This window comes from Ochotona curzoniae, unplaced genomic scaffold (assembly GCF_017591425.1).
Source record: "Ochotona curzoniae isolate NIBS_2020 unplaced genomic scaffold, NIBS_Ocur_1.0 contig_3819, whole genome shotgun sequence".
Taxonomy (NCBI): domain Eukaryota; kingdom Metazoa; phylum Chordata; class Mammalia; order Lagomorpha; family Ochotonidae; genus Ochotona; species Ochotona curzoniae.
The window spans coordinates 18976563-18999825 of NW_024466004.1; the positions used below are offsets into that span (position 1 = coordinate 18976563).

The 23263-nt window shown below is 39.6% G+C and overlaps 1 protein-coding gene across 8 annotated transcripts in view; it reads right to left on the reverse strand.

Moving 5' to 3' along the window:
- DST (dystonin) overlaps positions 1 to 23263 on the reverse strand; it is a 425915-nt gene that overhangs the window by 191991 nt on the left and 210661 nt on the right. For all 8 annotated transcript variants that reach the window (XM_040983580.1, XM_040983578.1, XM_040983576.1 and 5 more), the window contains one exon: positions 2038 to 2204. In XM_040983580.1, coding sequence (XP_040839514.1) covers positions 2038 to 2204 — 167 coding nt within the window. The remainder of the gene's footprint in view (positions 1 to 2037; positions 2205 to 23263) is intronic.

Below are 23263 nucleotides of genomic sequence, written 5' to 3' on the forward strand. Positions count from 1 at the left end.
AAAGCTTCTTCCAGTCAAAGGCTTCTAGTCATATTTTATTAGGCATGGGATACCTTCACAGAACTTCAGGAACAAAGAAATCTTGTAAACATTAAACCTGATACGCCATGCTCTTCGCATGAATTCTAACAAAGCAAATGCAAAACAAAGCAAACTAGGAAAACCAACATTCAAAGTTAAAGCCACATCATTTGCTGCAAAGATCACTGTGCCAAAATAGAAGTTCAAAATCAACAGCATTCATAAGGCTCAAAATTTCACTGAGAACAGTGAGTGTTCCACAACATTAAACCTGCTTAGGAAACACAGCATCTTTGACAAACCCAGTAGTTTGATGTAGTTAAGTACTTTCGAGAAAAAGTAGAACATATATAGACCAATCTGTTCTTGCAATCCATCATCAGAATTGGAGAGACAAGGCTTAGAGAATACTGCTTTTACATGCAGGTTGCTGTAAAAGAAGAGCTGGCATCTGAACCTTGTCCCTCTAACTAAAAAACTCCGAAGTGGGAACAGCCACGGACATAGATCATGAAATAACTCTTTTGCTATCACAACCAAAATCCTGTCATTGGCTGCGAGAGATTTTATTATGCCAAGTACGGCACATGTACAGCTCTGCAACCACCTGAAGGCTCCAGTTTCAAGGCCTGAGGAAGTGCAGTGTGACAATGGTCACGTCCATAACCAGTACACCCTCCCCAACTGTGTCACTTAAGAAGACCTGGTATTTTATTTTGGACAAGTGTAAGCACGTTGATCTCCTTTTTTCTTTCCCATTTTTTCTCCCAGTAATCTACACCCACTTCTGTTTAAGTATTGTTCCATGAAGGAAAAGGAAGGAGACTGTTTAAAAATGGGAGCTCTTAGGTATGAATATCTAGATGGTGGGTCATTAGTTTTCACAATGTTGAAATTTCCTAAATGAAAAAGAGAAGACAGAGGAGTAGAGAAGATAAAACTGAAAGGAAGGTAGGAAGGAAAGTAGATAGGAGAGAGGAAGAAAGAGAGAAGGGGATTTCAAGTCAAACAGGGCTGGGTTTGAATCCTAGCTGAGTAACTTATTCATATGTGACCTTAACTTCAGGTTCCTCATCTGCAAACTGGGATAGTATCTGTTTCTGCTTTATGAGACTGTTGGGGGATTGGAGTGAGACAATATATGTATAGCACTTAGTAGTACGCCCCACGAGCATAAAGTTATCAAAGCACTAACTCTTCTCTTTATCCTTTCCAGTTTGTCAACCTAGAGTTTGTAGCGTAGGCCTAGTCTATTTACAAATACCCACAGCTCTTTGACTCCGGACACAATCTCTGTAAAACCATGGAAACCTAGATCAAAAAATATATAATTGTGACTAAATACTATGTGTGGATTTAACTTCTGATACAGAGATGAAAGCATAGGTTCCAGAGCTAGAGTGCTTCGAGTGGAATCCCCTGTCAGTCCCTGGCTGGTTGTAGGACTTGGAGTAAGTGTATCTTACGTGTATCAGTTTCTGTCAACCAGGGAAGACAAGGGTGATGTGGTAAGGATTAGAAAGATTTAAACACTGCTTAGAACAGTGCTTGGCACTTACCAAGAACTACGTAAGGAACATGGATTTAGTGTTTAATAATTCTCACATGGAAACTGTTTAGTCACCCTAAATTCGTCACTGTTTAAGCCCAATTACTCAACACAGTAAGAGAGCAGAAAACATGATTTGCAAATTTGTCTACAAGAGCCTTTACCTTCCTGACACAATCTTGTTTATCACTGTAGATTCCAACTACCACAGCTTATGATCCGCTACGTTACTGTCAGATCAAAGACATACACTCCTGAATTTTTTAGTATCAGTGTACACTAAAGTTTAGACTAACAAGCTCTGGATGACAGAGTTTGATGTGTTCATTTTTGTTTTTTTCTAGTTTTCTTCCATGTGTACATATTACTTTTATAATTACTTTTATAATGATTGAAGCTCATTTTAAAATTAGAAACGAAGGGAACAATTCCTCACACATGTTGAATAAGAACCAGGAATTTCATACCTGTATTTATGAATGATGGCATTAAATAGTTTCCCGTCTCTCCAGCAGGTAGTGAAATTTTCACATCGTATTCCAGCATAACCCTCTGTGGCCTGCTGTGTCCACAGCAGCAGTCTCTCCTTGGCAGACATATCCTCAGACTCTCCAGTGACATGGATATCAGATATCTACACAGAACACAAAGAGTTACACCATTAGCCAGGACGGAAGCCAACTTTGATTAAGCACCTAGTATGTGCCAAACGTAGGATAATTAAACTGCTATATTTCATTTCTTCTTCATAACTCCTGTTTACAAGATAAATATATTTCTCCTGGTTATACACAGGAAAGCTCAATGCCAATGACCTTAACAGATTGAAAGGTTGTATCTAATTCGTTGGCATCCAATATGAAAAGCACCTTATTTCTTTCAACTACACTAAAACTTTACAGTATTAACAAGTATACATTCTTCTTGGCTAATCTAAGATCTGCTAACTTAAGCAGTTGTTTTCCCACGATCAACTGAATCAGAGGTGAAACATATCCATTACTCTATGCTACCACCTGCAGAAAAGGATTTTATCCAAGACACTGTGTGTAAGGAACAAAGAAATGTGAAATAGTGCCCTCTCCTACTTACTGCATTATATAACCATTTAGCTGAAAACTTCCTTCTCATGAATTCTTGCTCAGCTTGCCTAATGTTAAACCTTCATCAACTAACTATTTTTGTCTCCGACATTTTGTATGTTTCCAACACTTTGTATGTTTGCACTAAGTTTCCTAACGGTCTCTTCCATTGAACAGCAACAAAACAGGTCATTAGTTTCTGCGAGCCACGCTTCCACCAGTTCATCTCTTTGATTAGAGTCCTGCTTAATCTGGTGATAATGATGTTACAGCACAAAGTGACTTTACCAAGGGTTACACAATAATTCCAAAGCTGGGATTAACACAACAAACAGCCACTCTCTCAATCAGCGCAGGATTACAGTGCCCAGGGATCGGGAAGACAGGCGGATAAGCATGTGAGACACTGGAAACAAGACACAGGGAGAAGGGAACAAATCATTCTATAATAGGAGCAGAAATCACTGGACTGCAGTCATGAGACAGGCTGCTAGTCCTGGCCAGGAGTTCTGGAACTCTGGATAATTCATTTCATATGTGTGAGTCAACTTCCTCCTCCATAAAATGAGGAGGTAGGAGGCAGAAGCAGATAATATGTAAGGCCCTTTTTAGTCTAAAGTCTCACTAAGAAACCGTAAACACAGCGAAGAACTCAGAGGTCAAGTGGGCAGGGTCAAGCAACTAAAAGTAGAGCATGAAAATCTCCAGACGAAAGAAAGCCTGCCATGGGCGGCAGTGCCAGACTGGAACAGGAAGCCCTTTCTTCCTCCCAGCTACCACAGCAGCCAGACACAGGGATGGCCAACCCAAGAACCTGGGGCATGAAGGCTTAACAGCCAAAGCCTTTGTCAAGCCTGACAATCTCCACAACACCATTGACCAGGAATGAAGGCAGGGCCTCCTATATACCCTTCCTCCGGTTATCAGAGGCAGCAGCCACACCCCATGAACGTCCGGTTCTAGCCACAGCTGGAAACACTCCTTGACAAATGGCCAAGGTGTTTAAAGTGGGATAAAGTATCTCATTGTTAATCATCCCTTCTAAGAACCTCTGCTACTCTTGGTACCATGAAAAACAATTGTGTATATGAACATATCATATGGTACGTGGAGGAAGAATTTTTTTTTAATGTGCAAAAAAAAAGCAAAAAAATCACCAATATTCTTCCGTCCAACTTCTAACAATATTCTAGTTTAAAATTAAGCAAGTAATGCTGGGACATCCTCTGCATTTAAATCCATTGCCACAAAGCACATGATTAAGTTAGTTAACTACTTTAAGAACATGCCCTTGTTTACACATTAATCACAACAAAATTTCCACACTATGCGGTGAGAATGCAACACGAGCACAGCTTGAGGCTGGCAAACAATGAACACATGCTCAATTCATCAGTGATTGTCAAGGTTGAAATTATCGTTTTCAGCAAAAGGAAAAGTAAAAACCTATTTTTATAATTCTCTAAAATCTCCTCCTGTAGAAAAAATCGTAAAGCTTTTAAATGTTTTTAATTCACTACTTACTTCAAATGAATGAAAACAAGGTTTCAGACAAACCAACCTAGGAAACTGAGAATGAGAAAGTTGAGCTTTCAAGTAAAATTTATCAATAGGTCCCTACATGCTTTTACTACTTACAAAATCAACTCTCCAAATACAGGTGCTGATTGGGTGGTATTTAAAGCAATATACAGAAAAGAGGTTCAGTGTGATGACTCAGTAACTAAATCCTTGCCTTGCAAGGACCTGGATCCCATATGGGTACCAGTTCATGTCCCAGCTTCTCCAATTCCCACCCAGCTTCCTGCTTGTGGCCTGGGAAAGCAGTAGAGCAAGGGCCAAAGCCTTGGCATCCTCAATCCGCATGGGAGACCCAGAAGAGGCTCCTGGCTCTTGGCTTCAGATCAACTCAGGTTGGGCCACTGTAGTCACTTCATAAATCTGATCTACCTTTCCAATAAAAATAAATAAACCTTTTTTTTTTTAAAAAAAAGGAAGATTATTGGAGAAAAGGGAGGTGGTTTTCTGCTGAATCAAGAGCATTTCATGCCAGTCCATCTACAAAATTAAATCTTCTGTTAACCAAGGAAGTCAGTAAATTCCAACTACAAGGTGATAGTTTAATAGAAGTTTAAAGATGGTCTAAATATCAATCAAAAGAAAATCATGTCTTCTTATTAAGTTGTTCCTGCATAAATCTGAAATGGTCACACACTAATTAAGAATGTTACACATATCAGCTAAACAGCTATATTTTTAAAATGCACATTCAATACATGTAGTGGGTGAAACTACCACATGCAACGCCTGGGCATCCCACTTGGACACTGGTTTGAATCCAAACTTTTCCATTTCCAATTCAGTTTCCTTCAAATGAGCCTAGAAAAGCAGAAGAGTCCTTGGGTCTCCACTACCCATGTGGGACACCTGGAAGAAGCTCCTGGCCTCACAGCAGCACGGCTGCTGGTAGTTGAAACCATTTAGGAAATGAGCCAGTGGACAGAAAAGTGTATGTGTGTATCCCTCTCTATAACTCTTTTAGATAAATAAAATTTTTAAATGTATATTCAACTATATTCTGAACAATGCTTTAAGAGATCAAACACAACCCATTATCTCAACTAAACAACACGCTTATGTAATACTTGAAGGTAATTTAAAAAATACCCTGTCATCATTAATCACAACTTCTCTGAATAGATCAATTATGATATGGGCAAACTAAACAGAAAAGTAAATTAAAGTCTACGACTGTCTTGTATAACTCATGATGTTAAATCTGTATTCAGCCAATATGAATCCTCCACCAGGACAGGTTAATAATAATCCCCAATTCAGGTCAGATTGCAGGAAGTCATCAAATCACCACTTCAAAATCTGGTAAAACTGATAAAGGGTTAAGTTTCAATTCATGCCTGGATTTAATTCTAATTCCTAACAGTCAAGGAAAAAAATGAACCACACTATTCACAAAATGTCCCTAAAACCCCGTGTGAAATAAATGTTCCGTAATGCCATCTACCTCTTTGCATAAAGATTTATTGAAACAATCCCTTCAGTGTTCAACACAATGCCCTACATACAGAAACCCACCCCACCCACAATAGTGTCATTAGAATTTACTGCTTAAAGCATCTCACCAACGATCTGTCAGCTGGCCTCATTGGCAAACACAGCATTTTCTACCAGAGCTCCCTTGGAACTTTGAAGCCGCGGTGCTTCCATCCAGGACATTGTTAGCCACCATCCCCCATGCAAGCTCTTCCTGACACTATTTCATCAGTGTTTTGTCTTCCCTAACCAGTTCCCCATCATTCCTAATCTTTCCAGAAATAACTTCTGCATGGTGAGCAAAAGTCTCACACGTCTTCAAAAGCTTACATTGTTTCTGTCTCTTTTTACTGAATCTTCATTCATCCCATAACCTTAATTCAGATTTAGTCAAGTCATAGATCCAGATATATCAACAGACAACACTGGTAGAGTCTAATGGCCCCAACAGTGCAAACTGAGCACCTCCCCAGTGTTTACCCATGTCTGTCCAGCTCTTATCTTAACATTACAGGCTACTCTTAAACATCTTTTTCCTTATCCTCAGAAATGATTCTCATTTACTGCCAAAGGTCTGTATGTGTACCTGCATGCCAAATACTGTCTCTCTATAGCATCCCATGTTCTTAGCCCTTTGTCTCCACCCTGCTTCTGCCATCCACACATTTAGGTCCTGGGTTTCATCATCTTGAACCACAACTGTCTATTCTAAACTTTTAACTTCGACAGGAATTTTCTGTTCTTCCAACACTTTCATTCTCTAACTCCAGCTACACCAGTTATAGGCTTCATCAACATCTCGTATTCCTTAACCCACCCAATTCTGTTTCAATCTATGAGCTGTAGGAGGAAAAAAATCACTTTCTTCAGCTCTTTTTAAGTTATCAGGTTTTTTGTTGGATGACCCCCTACAACAAGACTAACAAGACAAAAAACAAGTTTATTAACGTGTATATTTCATACTTGAGACGTGAGGAGACTATGTCAGACTAGGCTGTGCCACCTGAAATCGGAATGACTGTAGAGATAAAGGAAATTAGAAGAAGCAGACAGAGCAAGAGTTCTCTGCTCCACTTGCCTAGCAGGACACAAATTTATAAAACCGAAACGATTTTGTCCCTTTACCACCAGAAAGAATAAAAGTTGACCACTGAAGATAATATTCAACCTTTCTAGAAGGCTACTAGAGCATGTTCACAGCACTGGAGGTTTACTTGTTGTGTAACAAGCTTGTTTATACTTCAACAAGCTTTACTCTAGAGCCTTTATCTGGGTTTTATCTGCCTACCAACAAGTTGCTGCACTTAGACATCCTAAGTCCTTTCCCCTTGTCTTCTCACTTCTCTGAAAATCAGGGGGTAGTGGTTGTTGTTGAAGATGCCATATGAATTGTAATTCAAAGCCGCCACTTTTGAGATGTGTACAGTCCCTGAGCTTATACAAAACACACAGGCTAATTACCTCTTGTTTTTCTCCTGTTAATCTGCTCTTTGTTAACCCACCTGGTCCAGCCAGCTAAGAATCTGAAACAGTTGCTCCACAGGTGTGTTTTTCTGTTCCTACTCAGCCTTCTCCCGGCTTTCCATCCTCATCTGTCCTGTCCTATGCTACTAGGGCCGCTTTCCTGCTAATAACATCCTCAACTCCCTCATACCCGGTGCTTTCTCTGCAATCACTCACCCAAACTATCCTCTGCCTCAATCCAGCTTCCCTACTCTTGCTTCTACAAGAAAGCTCCACTACAGAAAATCACACGGCTTTGTGGACTGCTGCCACCACAAATTCCACATCTGTCATCTCAGTTGGGTACTCGAGGAAACCCAGCAATTTTTCTCGTGCCCCACAAGGCCAGTTCCTCCTCTTCTCACAACAACTCTTTCAATTCCTCACTGTCTGCTAGAAACTCCCTACTCAACCACTTCCTCTTTCATGTCCAACAATCACCTTTTCTTCTCTCCACACAAGGACAGAACTCGCTCAGCTCCCTGGCCAACGTGCTCTCAACACCACCTGTGTCCCTCCTCTGCTCTTGTTTCACCCCCATTGTCTCAGGAACCTCAATTATACCTTCTCAGTTAGATCTTTCCTCTGTGTAGTTAAAATAACTATGTTTCGGGCCCGGCGCGGTGGCACAAGTGGTTAAGGTCCTTGCCTTGCATGCCCGGGATCCCATATGGGCGCCGGTTCTATCCCAGCAGCCCCTCTTCCCTTCCAGCTCCCTGCCTGTGGCCCGGGAAAGCAGTCAAGGACAGCCCAAAGCTTTGGGACCCTGCACCCGCGTGGGAGACCTCAAAGAGGCTCCTGGCTTTGGATCGGCATAGCATCGGTCGTTGCACTCACTTAGGGAGTGAATCATTGGACGGAAGATCTTCCTCTCTGTCTCTCCTCTCTGTCTCTCCGCCTTTCCAATGAAAAAAAATAATAATAAAAATAAATCTTTAAAAAAAATAACTATGTTTCTTTTATTCTAAAAGAAACTTTAAAAAGCAAATAATCTCAAATTTCCTCTTGATTCGTCATCATCCTCTCTCTCCTCTCAACCCAAGGAACTTACAGATGCAAGAGGAGGCAGATAGGTTTTTCTGCTGGTTTCTTTGGCCTTTATTATCTTCAGTCCTCTAACTGTGGTCATTTGGCTTCCATCCCATCACTCCACAATAATTAAATACAAATGACTGACAATCAAATGAGGGGAGTTCTTGTTTATGTCTGTGTTTTTCCAGTAGAATGAGAATACTGAATTGTTTGCTAGAGATAATAAGAGTGGGGGCTGAGATTGTAGTGTATCAACTTAAACCTTAGCCTGTGGTGTCAGCATTCCATATGGGTGCCAGTTCAAGTCCACTGATACTCCACTTCCGATCCAGCACTCTGCTAATGTGCCTGAGAAAGCAGTAAAAATTGGCCAAAATACTTGAGCCCTTCCATCTGTGTATGAGTCTTGGATGAGGCTCCTGGCTTCACACAGGCCCAGCTCTAGCAGGTGCAATCACTTAGGCAGTAAACCAGTAGATGCATCATCTCTTGCTCTGTCTCTCCCTCCCTCTTTCTATAAAAAAATCTGTATTTCAAATAAAAAAAATTTTTTTAAAGGTAAAGTGATGAGTGATGTGAGTGAGGAATTACTGAAGAATGACATATCTGAGAGATCATGTATCACCTCCTCTTTGACAGTCACTCATTCAATACTCACAAGTGTCTGCTTATACCATGAACAGCAGCCTCACTGGCTCAACAAACACAGGAGCCTACCTGGGGCATGAACAGGCATGGGTTATAAACCCATCCTTATGGAGTTCACAGTCTAATGACAGAAGCACAAAACACCAAGAAGAGCTCAACGCTGGTTCCTGATCCTCCCATTCTCTTATCCTGGGGACTCTATGAAGCAACTATCCCTGGCTTGCACAGTATCACTCCTTCCTGGTGTCCCTGCTGCCTCTCTGGAGAGCTTTTACCACCCCAGTCTTTCCTGCTAGTCCCTAGGTTTCAGGGCACATTCCTCTCTGCTCTCATGCTCCCTGGACAGAGTCCTCTACTACAATGGCTTCAACTGCCCCCCTTCTACACTGATCATCCCAAATCCCCAAATTCTACCCCAAATCTTATCCACAAGACACCTCAACACCCTCACAAACCCCTCCACTAAAATACTAAAACTAACCATGTATTGAGTATAGAGGATAGACATCGTACATATATACCTCACAAGTACTGTCCCTGACAATCCATGCAACATATAATCCCATTTCACAAATAATGAGGAAGTATAGAGTGGCTACTCAATTTTTTCAAGTTCATACAAATTGCTACAAATTAAAGGTAAAATTCAAACTTGCCTCTGTTTCCAAAGCTGCTACTCTTAACCGTTGTGCTATATGTCACAATCTCTAATTCAAGGAATCAAAAAATAAACTTCTTTGTACTTCCTGCTCTTTCTCCTGCTTCACTAGCTCACTGAACAGTTCCACCATATATCCAGCTGGGCTAAAATCAAATGCCCTGAAGTCACTCTTGGTGCCTTCTCAACCTCTATATCCATTCAGTTGCTAACAGTCTTGGGCATTCCCACCAACCTTCCAGCCTCTCTCACACCAAGCTAAAAATACTCCTCAGGCCCAGGACATCGAACTACTTCTATATTGGTCTCTTAATGCTAAGAAATTTTCAGACAAACTCAGGCATTGATATGTGTACAGCCTTCGCTACCCTAGAAAGTCTTCACCACGTCACAGCCTTTAGTCCCTTCTCTCCTTCCTTACCTTGGTGAAGCTCTAGCTGTTTGTACCTATAGGATATGAGTGAAAGATCCAGCTTTATCTGTCTTTCCTAGTAGCCCTGTCTGCTTCTGCATCAGCATTAGATTATGTGGCTCATCAGTGCCTATTGATCTGTCTTGTCCCTCTCTAACATATAAACAACACACACAGAAAGAGAGAAGCAATGGTTTATTCACCTTAGTGCTACATGGCCTAGTACAGTCAGGACAGATATTCAATAAATGTTCAGTGAACAAATGCCGTTATAATTGTATTAGATGCCTTTGGAATCTGCATTAATTCATTCTGGGAAACTAGATATTCTTGATCATTTCTGTTTTATCATTATGTCAAGTCCCATGTAAATAGAAGAAATGTTGTTACCCGTCATGGAAATGTAAACCCTAACCAATAAAACTGAGTATCTCTCAACCCAAATGGGGTTTCCTTTGCTTATTATTTATACATTACAAATAACATATATGACAACATTTTTTTTAAAAAAAAATCTATCTTGGTACTGGTACTGTTTAAGAGCAACCAACATCTAGTACCTATCTTCTAAATTCAAGGAGAGTGTATTTGGGGGAGGTGTACACATCTGAACAAAATATCTTTGTCACAATGCCAAGCAAGCTCCAATATCCATCACAATCTAAGACACAGTTATAACAGGCCTAGAATGATACTGCCTTCAGCAAAGATTCTACCTCCTTCTAGAAGGCAATCTCAATACTGAAGGAAATCTGAGGGTACGACCCATTATACAATGGCCTATAAGCAGCTTATTGTTTTACTTATGATCACAATCATCCATTTGGCATATTTTCTTTTTCAAATAACTAAGAACTTCAGTCACATTTTGTCTGATTTACATGATTTAAATTTCAAATTCTAGTCACTAGTTTTATCGCAGATTCTGCTTAAATGTGTTACTATCAGATAGTTCAACTGCCATGTGAAAATGGTACCAAGAACAGAGTTAGCACAAAAACATTTCAAACAGGATGGACTTTTTGCTATATATATACATACATGAATAGGCCAAATCTTCATGTCACTTAAATTAGTGGGGGGAATGGTATTCCTTCCTATTAACTAAAATCTACAGTGTGGTGGTACCATTCAAAAGACAGCAACAAAAGTTATCCCAGTGTTTGCATCACTCTATATTTGTATTTGTACTTTTTCAATATATTCCAACCTTAAATTGAAAGGAGAGTCTGCATGATCTTTTTATTTTATATGCCAATATTTTCCGGAGCCCTGATGGAAGGTAGTTTATAGAGAACAGTCCTGGGTAACAAATGCTGAACACAAAGCAATCATAGTTACGGTCTAGAATGGTTGAAAAACAGGTTCCCAGGCCCAGTGCAGTGACCTAACAACTAAAGTCCTCGCCTTGAATGTGCCCAGGATCCCATATGGGCGCCAGTTCTGATCTCAGCAGCTCCACTTCCCATCCAGCTCCCTGCTTGTGGCCTGGGAAAGCAGTCGAGAGCGGCTCAAAGCCTTGGGACCCTGCACCATCAAAGGAGACCTGGAAGAAATTCCTGGCTCCTGGCATTAGATTGGCTCAGATCTGGCCATTGTAGCCATTTGGGGTATGAACCAGCAGATGAAGATCTTTCTTTTTATGTCTCCTTCTCACTATATATACAATTTATTTTTTCAATAAAAAAATATAATAAACCTTTTAAAAAAATTCATGGGGCCAGCACCATGATATAGTTGGCTAGGCCTCTGAATCTGGTAGCAGCATCTCATTTGAGACCTGGTATAAGTACCAGTTGCTACATTTCCTATCCAGATCCCTGTTAGTGCGCCTGGGAAGGCAGAAGACAAACCAGGTCTTTGCAGCTATGCACCTATGTTCTCGGCTCTGGACGGGCCCTCTTCCAGCCATTGTTGCCATTTGCAGAGTGAGCCAGTAGAAAGGTCTCTCTCTTTCTCTCTCTGTCTCCCTCTCTCTCTGAGTCTCCTTCTCTTTCCATAAATCTGCTTTTAAAAAATAAGCAAACCTTTCAAAAAAATATACCAATACTAAAACAAAAACAAAAACTCATGTTCTGACATTATCTGTTCCTTACACAACACTGACACTCTACTCCATATTTTCTCTCTCATCTCTTGGCAGAGCTGAGCTAATATTCAATGATTAAAACATCAATCAACCAACCCAGGGGTCACTCAATTAAACCCCAGTTTCAAACAGAAAGACCATGTTTCATCTGAATCATTTTTCTAAACCAAATTTGACATACTATGTAGTCCTAAAACGTCTTATCAAGGAAAGAAACAGTCAACATATCCAATCTCACAGCTCACTGGCTTCATTCACAGCCATTGTTAAATGACCCACTCACTGCTAAATGAATTGCAACAACCTTATGAAGTTAGTCAGCTGAATCTGTAAGTATTAAAGTCCTCTAAGCAAAGTCAATGCCACCAGACAACTGGGCAACAGGAACATAATATTATTTTTAAAGATTCTGTCATGGCCATGGCATGCAGTCAGGACACAGCAACAGCCAAGTCAACATTGACTCAGATACTCCCTGCAACCTGACTTTTCCTTGAATGTGTGCACTGCCTTATTTTACACAATGGAAACAGTGCAATGTTCATTTTTAAATCACCTGAACAATCTTGTAATTGACATAAAAGTTTAAAAACTGAAATGTATTACATAAATAATTTACCTGAAACCAAGGGAAAGGCAACATCTTTCATGTTAACAACTAAGGTGTTTCATTTAGAAGATGCTGTAAATACAGTAAAGATTAAGAAGTCCTGGAGATTCGCTGAAATCCTTGCCTATGATGGCCCCAGCCCTGGGAGTTGCTGGCATTTGCGGAGAGAACCAGTGGGTGTGAGTGCTGCTCTTAATAATGCCTCCTAGATGTACCTATACTAAGGTAAAATTAATTATAGTCTTCAAGAGTTAATGCCTCCCTGGAGTGTGTCTGTTGTATCTGGCTGACAAATTTTTAAGCTAACTGGAGGAACATGGGCAGCACAGGATCCAATGCATGACAAGCATTCAGTAGATGGCTTGCCAAAGAAATGAATGAAAAGTCAAAGAGGGTAGGATCACAATGAAGACACATGAGGACAGCTTCCCTGGTTATGCAGAATGCTGTGTGTAGCAGGGAGAAAAATAAACGCCCTGTTAAAGCTCTGAAAACTGACAAGTTTTTCTATTTAATGGATACTTAAAGGATGTTTTTTTTAATTTTCAACTGAATAAACGGAAGTCATTAAGCACTTTGCAGCTTTTTATGTACACTGTAGTGAATCCTCAAAACTGGTAACCACTCTGATGGTACAGATGTGGGTATTAAGAGTTAAATCTAAGCGTTCTGACTCGAGATCCTGTAAGTTCTCATTCCTCTAGCGCAGCAATTCTTCAGTGACTCCTTGCAAACATTCCAAAAGTATTTTACATATCAGAAACTGACTTTAAAGATAGCTTGTGGACACAGAAAAACTATTTAAATGTCCTATGAAAAACACAAAATTCTGACAGATTTTTCAAGTTTTGCATAAAAATGTCATGACATAAAAATTTAACCCCACCTCCCCCAAACTCACCCCCATTTTCTCAAAAGTAAAGATGATGGACACACACATGCAGCCCAGTGGCTGGAATGTGGGCATCCCACATTGGAGTGCCTGGTTTCTATATTCAACTCTTTTTTTTTTTTTAAGATTTCTTTCTTTCTTCTATTAAGATTTGTTTATTTTTATTGGAAAGTCACATACACAGAAAAGAGGAGGAAGAAGGATCTTTCTGTCCATTGATTCAATTCCCAAGTGGCCACAATGGCCTAACCTAAGCAAACCCAAAGCCAGGAGCCAGGAGTGTCTTCCAAGTCTCCCAAATGGGTGCAGGTCCCACGGCTTTGGGCCATCCCGCTTTCCCAGGCCACAAACAGGGAGCTGGATGAAAAGTGGGGCTGCAGGGACATGAACCGGCACCCATATGGAATCCCAGCACATATAAAGCAAGGACTTCAGCCACTAGGCCACTGCGCAGGGCCCTAAGATTTATTTCTTTTGGAAAGGTAGATATATAGGAGGAGATAGAGAGATCTGGCATCCACTGATTCAATCCCCAAGTGGTCACAATGGCCCAAGCTAAGAGAATCCAAAAGGAAAAACCAGAAACCTTCTCTGGGTCTTCCATGCAGATGCAGAGTCACAAGGCTTTGCTTAGCCAGGCCTCAAGCAGGGAGTTGGATGAGAAGTAGAGCAGGCAGGATACAAACTGGTGCCCATATGGGATCCCTGGTGCATGCAAGGCAAGGACTTTAGCCACTAAGCTATCACACCAGGCCCAAAATAAATAACTCTTTAAAAAAAAAGATAATATTCATGTAAGAGTATATAGGTCTTAATAAGAATAAGGGGAGCAGGCTGGAGAAGGAGCAGCTCAGGAGGCTTCTCCTGCCTTGTAAGTCTGTATGTGTACGCAATTCAACACTGGGAGAAAGGATGGGGTAGATTTGTTGAGGTTGGTGAGGTGCATTCAGTTCCAGATCCTACCACTTACTAGTCTTTTGCCTTCTCTGGGCCTCAGTTCCCCGTGGTGTAAAATGAGGATAATAACAGTACCTCCTTAGGGATGCTGAAAGATTAAAATGGCAGGTGCACAGGATCAGAACAGTGCCAGCCCTACAACGAATGGAAGGAGCTGTGCACGATGATTAAGTCTTGTTGCTGAAAGTCTTCTAATCACAACACTGAACTCTGTTGTCCAGCAAAGTGAATTCCACATTGAATTTGTCCACAAACACAAATATTTCTGAGACAGGATGTTTGCCTCTAGAGACCATTTCCTCAAACATGCTTCAGCTATTTTGGCAGAAAGGAATGTAATCAACACATTTTCTGTATCTACTTCCAAGTTTTAAAAAAATGTGTGAAAACTCTCCACAAACTATTTTTAACAGCAAAATTCTGACTGGTTACAAGCTGTGTGCATGAAAGAAAGAAAGAGTTAAATGGAGGACACAGTTCTGAAGTTGTAAAAGCTCAAGTGTTAATGCTTCAGCTTCTGACTGGCTTGGACTAATTTTTATTGTTATTTCCTACATATTTCCTACAGAAAAGAAAAAACAAATAACTACAGTTTTTATAGGGAAAAAGGTTTTGTTTGTTTTTTAAAAAAAAGGTTTATTTGTTTTTATTGAAAAGTCAGATATACAGAGAGAAGGAGACAGAAAGATCTTCCATCTGTTGATTCATTCCCCAAGTGGCTGCATCAGCCGGAGCTAAGCTGATCTGAAGCCAGGAGCCTGGAGCCTCTTCCAGCTCTCCCATGCAAGTGCAGGGTCCCTAGATTTAGGCTCATCCTCAAATGCTTTCCCAGGCCACAAGCAGGGAGCTGGATGAGCTGCGGGATACCAACAGGTGCCCACATGTATCCCGGAATGAGCAAAGCAAGGATGTTAACCACTAGGTTATGGAGCCAGGCCGGGGGAAAGGATTTTAAATATTTCCATGTTCTTCATTTAAGTTAAAAAAAATTAGAAGCATTATAATGCTGACAAGATCCCAAATTCCACACAATTATTTAAAAGCTAAAATTTTCACAAGCTAGGTATGAAATCTAAGATAGTCCAGAGTAGTTTTAAAAATAAATGATTTGTCATTTTTTTTAAAGGAGATGAAATGGTTCAGAAACAAATGACAACTATAAAATAAATGCTCTTTGTCTTCCAGATTTATGGAGCAAAGCTATCACATGGAGAAAACATATTTAAATTTTATCCTATGGAGTGAGCATAGAGGTTAAGTGGCCCATTTCTAACATATGAGCACCTGTACTCAACTCCCAACTCCAGCCTCCCACTGAGGCACACTGTGGAAGGCAGTGGTGATGATTCAAGTAATTAAGATCCTGCCAAGCATGTGGGAGACCTACTCTCTCAGCTTCCGGTTCAGGATGTTGCCCCTGTGGGTTTCTGCAGAGTGAACCAGCAGATGGAAATTCTTTCACTTTCTTTATCTATTTCTTCCTCTCATAACTTCTTTTCTCTCACTGTCTCTCAAATAAACAAATAAAATCTTAATTATTTTTAATTTTATCTTTCTCCTTAGCTAAGCTTCATAAAAAATGGTTGAAAGAAATGTATTAGTGTAATTCTCTTACATTCCAACATTGCTCTTAAATTGTTTAATGTTTTTAATATGAACCATATTAAAATGTTTTTACTGATGCAATGCAATAAAAATATTCAACTCTCTTATTCAAACGCCAGTAACACAATCTACACAATATTCACATTTAGTTCTCATCTTGCTCTCCTTGCTTCCTTCCTTTAAATCATTGTACTATTAAGTGGCAATTCACCAAAGGACAGAAAGAAGCAAAAGAAATTAAGTTATTATTAGTTAATACAGCTCATGCATGTGTACGAATTAATTGTCATCACTCCAGAATACCAATCTTCACTCTCAGTCCCTGTCAATTGCTATAAATAAATAATGGGATATAATGTATGCAGGAAAATAGATTTTACTTAAATGCTTACTTTTGCTATAATACATTCTTAAATGTTGCACAGAAGAATAAAGGAAAGTGGGAAAGGGGAAGCAGTGCATAAAGGCAAGAGAACACATGTATGCAGATTCACAGAAACGTAAAACTGGAAAGGATGTTAAGTAGAAAAACAAGAATAAATTTCTTCTATTTAACGTCTAAGCTTGGCAGACAACTTGAAGGCAAATCCAAGCTCTGCCACTTAGTGGTGAGGTAAACTGAAAAAAACAATTATTTAATTTTTCTAAGTCTTAGTTTCCTGATCTATCCAGACAGAGCTAATAACAGAACAACTTTACAGACTTGCTTTGAAGATCAAAAAATGTAAAGAAGTGTCTAATACGTAGTAGGTCTCAACAAACATCATTCATTGTTAGGAGTAAAACCTCATCTAATGAAATATCCTCCTTTTAGAAAACTTGAGCCAAGCCACAAGACTATCCAAGTCATACTCTGTATGGTGCCGAAACCTTACAGAACTCTTACATTCTGCCTCCAAAGCTCATGATCAGGTCTACTCAGCAGAAAACCTAACACTGAGAACAGAATGGGGTGACAAATGTTAAGCTAGGGTGACAATGGTTTTCAAACCTCACAGGTTTTTTAAATATATGTGCAAAAACTAAAACACAGGTGACATTCTCATGTCCCACCATGAGGTATTCTGATTTAGTTAAATCTGGAATACTATGCTTTCAATAAACATTTCAGATTATTTTCCTCCAGGGTCCTTAGACCATTCATTGAGAAGCCCTGGTATAGAAAAGGAAAAGTAAACAGCTCCCCACTTGAGTCTGACCACAAAAATCATCTAAAGAACTCCACGCTGATCTATTACAGTAGAATCACCGAGGGTGACATGCAGCCATCAGCACTTTCTCCAGGCTCCCCAGACGACTACTGCATGTGGTCAGGTTGGAGAATCCATGGTCTATCCACAAACCGTTACCCATCTCTGCTGACATCAACCTGCTGACACTGGAAGAGGTGAGCCAGTGAAACACAAGAAACTAGAGAGCTCAAGGGCAAAGGTAGGAGATCTTATTACCAGATCCAGGAAGCAAGTGAGTTTTAAATAGGAGATCCCTGAAAAAGGAGCAGACATTGAGCTCACTCCTGTCTGTCCTGACACACAATCTGCCCAACACCTCTGTTTAAAACACACGCCTTTAATAGTTAACTCTATAAACACAAGCCCTGCACTGAGCCCTTGGTAATCTCTGTCAGAACATCTTGGACAATTAAATCAAGTACGATACTGGACCACAATTCAACTCAGCTAACCCATTTACTCTGGCTCCTAAACAATTTACTGAGCTTCCCTTAGTCTCCAATGCTTCTTCGTAAGCTGTAGGTCTGCCTATTTCATATAGTTTGGGAAAAATCAAAAGACAAACTGTATCTAAAAGTATTTTTCCAATTCCAAACCAATATGCAAATCTTTGGACCCTCCTTGCCTGAAATTCATTTGCTTATCCTAATAAAGGTATAACATGCTTATGCAATTTGCATTCAGCATGCAAGCCAGAAAGAGCCTGTGCATGGCTGCTGTTGAGGCCCTGAGCTTAGAGAGCCATACTGATCAGCTTATTACAAGGACTTAATCAGGACTAGGTGGACATCCATACTGAGAGTGACAAATGACACAGAACCAGAGGAGTTCAAGTCAGGTTAAGCTAAGATAAAAGAAACACAATAATACTACTTGTAAATTAACTTAAAAGCCATGGAGGCCAATCTGCATACAGTTAAAACATGAGAATAGATCAAACAGAGAATCAAGGATAAGGTAGCTAAATGGGGGAAAATGAAAGGAATATTGGCCAACAATCTACTTCTGCAAATGAATAATAATAAACAACCTGGAAACTCTTATTGTATCTCATTCTCAACTTGAATGGATAATCCAGTGCAAGACAGAGAGTTCTAAGAACAGGTCTAACCTAAAATAATTAATGAAACAAACATCCTTAAGGCAAGAGGAAGAATGCTCTAAGAGGAATAGCTAAGCCTTTGGTCATGACTTCTATGTGCCACAGAATTCATACTCTGTCTGGATTACAGGAAATTCATGAGATGTCAACATCCATTGATAAAATAATGACTATCACAATTAGCTCTAACTTGTAAGATGCCAAACTCTGCTGTGTAACTCCTCATCACAATTACTTACTAAATCTGTTTCAAAACCATTGGCGCCACACACACACACACACACACACACACACACACACACACACACAAAGGTAAACTTCTCGGCAGGAAGATGATATAAAAGGAAAAACAAAAAAGCTATACCACATTACAACTAATGACAAACACACCAGATTTCATGGAGCCAAATCATGAGACCAGAAAACTTGAAAGAGAGCCAAGTGTTTGTACTCCTAAACACACAGTACCAAGTAGTTTTATTTCACATTCTCCTTTATGCCAGATCCACACAAACGATGACAGAGATTGGAGACTTCCTTTGAAAATGCAACCACTGTAAAATGTAAACAGAACTATGACATAATGTTGGCAAGGTGTGGGGTGTACACAGAAAGGGACACCTTCAAAGGAATGCTACCAAGGTCAATGAGAACTGCACACTAAACCCAATAAAAACCCAAACTTTGTCATGTGTAAACAATCTCTGACCAATGACACTTTGACTTCACCAAGAATACCATTTATGTGTACATTTCTTTGTTAAAAACTAGTTTGGAGTGAATGAAGCAAAAATCCATTATTAACTCCCACCTAGTAACATCTAGTTATTCAGGAAATGTGAGTCTAAGAGAAGTAAGTAAATACAGATCCAAACATCTTTGAAAGACAAGTGAAAATCCCAGATAGGTAACTTATTGAAAGCAAAATCTCACTGTGAGTGAGGAACATAGATCTCAACTTCCTAACAGTCTGTGTCACATTCAAACTCCTATGACATGCTACCCTAATGGTTTCCAATTTTAGACTGAGAATAACTCACAGAAGAGAATTAGGATGACTTTGCTACCACTGCCAACTCCCACACAAAACTGGAAACCACAAGGTGAACATTGCTATACATGAAAACTGACAGAGTTGATAGTTTTTCAAGCTTATGGGACCACAAGTCAGCAGCGGTCCCATAATGTTGCACGACATCCTACAAAATTCAAGTGACTGGGTAATATTTCACTGATTTCTAACAACTTCTACCTATGGTACAGTTATACTTTAAATACATTCACAGGCTACTTCAGAAGAAACATCAAGAACTGCGAACCAGAGAAACTCAGTAGTAACAAAACATAGGATTTTGATATTAGAGTGCGAGTGTGAATATCACAACACAAATAAATCAGACTCCCTTGTATGGTTATGAATAAGATACAATAATGCCACATCCATCACAGAAGCTAACATAAAAATATGTTACAGACAAATTTTAAAAACCTGTTTGAGATGCAACCCTGCAATACTGATTTACACCTGGTACCCAGGAACCTCCTTTCACTCACCTTGCTTCCATCTGTGTTCTGGGAAAAAGAGGACTTCTTTGTACAAACAGAATGGCACCTCTTTTTTTCTAACTGAAAATTATCTTTTGCTTGCGGGCAGAACCTCTCAGAGTTTTGCCTTTCCAGAACACAGCTATCACTTTTGGATGGGTCTTTAGCAAGCTGACTTTTTTCAAATGATCTCTCTGTGCCATAGTGAATGGAGCTTAAGCTGGCTGCCTTTTGAAAAGGGAACGCATCAGTTTTACTCCGGAATGTTATTTCTCTTGTGTTGACATTATCTAAATGGTTCTTCCTCTTCGTACGATATGGAGTGCCATCTTTTTCTGAAATCCCTTGATTCAGTTCACTGACTTTGACTTCTGTCTCAGCGTCTTTAACAGGAGAAAGGTTTGCACTGGAAGACCGACTACTTGCAGCACTTGACAGAAGTTTCTGTTTAACACCATCCGTTACAGCTTCTGTCCTCTCCTGCTGAACCCCGCCTTGCACTGTGCTGGGGTCTGGGGTGACGGAGTCCTCCTGTACCAGTCCCCTGGATAAAAGAGCTGGCTCTTCTTCTGAAAGCTGAATGTGGCTCTTCTTGTCTTCATTTTGGCTGTTTGGTTTCCCTGATGCTGTGTCACACAGAGTTTTCTTGATCGGGCTTCGTCTGAAATATTTTCTTCCGGGAGAGTATTTTTCAGGGCTCAAAGGAATCTTGGCAGGATCTACATAATATTCTTCTTTCTCAGCTCTTACACACCCACAGACATTCCCCATTTGATTTCAGCTGATCAGAGTTCCACAAACTTACTCATTGCAAAATCCAGGGAGTTTAAAGATCACCATGAAGTCTAAAAACTCCACTCTGACCTCCAGTTCCTCCGGGCTCTGTGACCATCCTCTTCACACTGAAGCCATTTTGCTTATGAGAAAGGCACACGCAAGAAACGCTGTGGCATCTTGCCCAGCTGGGTCCCTGTGTCTCATTAGACACCGTGGCTTATTTCTGGCTACCAATCCTCTTAGACAAACATCACTGCTGTCAAATTACAGCACTGTGAGCTTTCAGGGCAAACCCTTAGCGCTTCACTGGTGTGAGACTATAGCCCTTACTTTAACTTTCAGTTTTCAAAATGCAGACACACATGAAGTTTGCATTAACCTTTGAAACTATCGGTGGTTCAACCAATCGGAGAGCAAACAGAAAGCAAATATCACTCAGGAGAGATTTAGCAAAGTGCCTTTCCAATTTGGTGTCAGAAAGCCTGTACCTTCTAGTGTACAATTTATTTTTTTAAGGAATCCCACTTAAATTTGGTAGCTGTACACAAACCAAAGTACACAAAGTTCTGTAAATCACATTGGGATCCTCATTTAAAACAACAGCCTTAACAATAACAAGATGGCTCAACAGGTAGCTGAAGGGGACATGATAAATGCTAAAAGCCTACAACACTCTAATAAATTTTCCTTTAACATCAATCTTTTAAAAGTTTGCAACTTTTCTAAGTAACATAAATTTATGAGTGTTTCTGGCCATTATTGCATCATTAGAATTTTCATATGAGCAAACAAATTATATTGTTTAAAAAACGGAACACTGAAGCAAAGAAACACCTGAGCATTCTTAAACATGAAGTAAGGCAGGTAAACTTCACATATAACTTTTATAATTGTACCCTAGTTAAACATTATGTTCTTTTACTGTGACCTTCTTGGGAAAACAATAAATCAGTATGGAACCTGATTATCTAAGGTATACATATTTCTAACACTGAGTCATACATAGGGTAAGGAAATTAGTGTGACATGAAATGGACTTACACGTAAGCAAAAGGCACCCGACTATCAAAAAGATTGATGCTTACTTTCTTCTAGTTAGTCTTTAGCCTGATCAAAAGACAGAATTCATCAATTTGACAGAATTTTAATATTCAATTAAATAAGGCAAGTTAATAATGATGCTATAGATGTTGTCAGTACACAGTCTGCATTGTAAGGTTTTCCTGGAGCATTTAGAAAGGAAGTTAAATATTTCCCAGTGGCCAAAACTTAATATCATAGAATGCAAGCTGACAAAAATAAGGTCTTTGCAGGATGGCACTGTATACCACATAAAACCACATAAAACTGGTATACCACATAAAACCACCATATGCAACTCAGGTATCCCATGAGGGTCCACTTCCAGTCCTGGTTGCTTCATTTCCAATTCAAATCCATGTTGATGTATCTGGGAAAATAGCAGAACATGGCCCACATCCTTGGGCCCCAACCCATCTAGGAGACTGAGAAGAAGCTCTTAGCTCTTGGATCCAGACAGACCCAATTCTGGCCACTGCAGCCATTTGGACAGTGAACTGGCAAATGGAAGCTCTCTTGATCTCTTTTTCTTTCTCCTCCCACAGCTATCTCTTCCTCTCTATGTATATCTCTCTTTTATAAATAATAAATAAATACTTTAAAACCAATAAGGTTTTAGATCTATTGGCTTTTTTGTTAGTTTTTTGTTTGTTTGTTTGTTTGATTTTTATCTCTTCACAGGCAATGGGACATTGTAAGACAATCCAAAGGTATAATGGCTGGTGTTTGAACTAACAGGACAGAGGAGCTGTGGCTCATCCTGTCAACTAAGCAACTGCCTCTAGTCAGGTCAAAAATGGGGTGCCTTTAGTAACTGCATGGTAACTGCCAAGCCTGTCTTTAATATCTATAAAAATGTCCCTTATTCTCTTATACCTTCCCAACCCTAACACAACACTCCCTCCCCATATATTGTGGTTTTTTATATAGAGAGACAATTGACTCATTACCCTAAATAATAGTTCCTTGAATATGTATATCCCCTAGTAGATAGCACAACATATTTTATTGTCTTGGACTCTCTGGATCAAGCACATGGTGGATACTGACACAATTACAATGATGGTAACACATACGTTCAGAATGCCTAACTGAAAAACTGATTCAATGTGTTACGTTCATAACAGAACATTTATATATTAAAATATATATAATATTTTTCTTTTCTTCACTTTTCTTATGCATAGAGAGTAGAGAAGGGAAAAAAATCTCACTTTAGATGATGGCGACTATTATAAATAGCTTTATAAAAAGAAAGCATTTCTAATCTTAAAGTTATCATGGTATTAAGAAAACCATTTAGTTCAAATAAAGAACACTGCTATTGTAACACAGGTGTGTTTCACTTTAGATAGATCTAGGCCAAGTTTTAAAATCTTGGTGACAACTATAATATTATAATTTAGGTCCTCAAATAC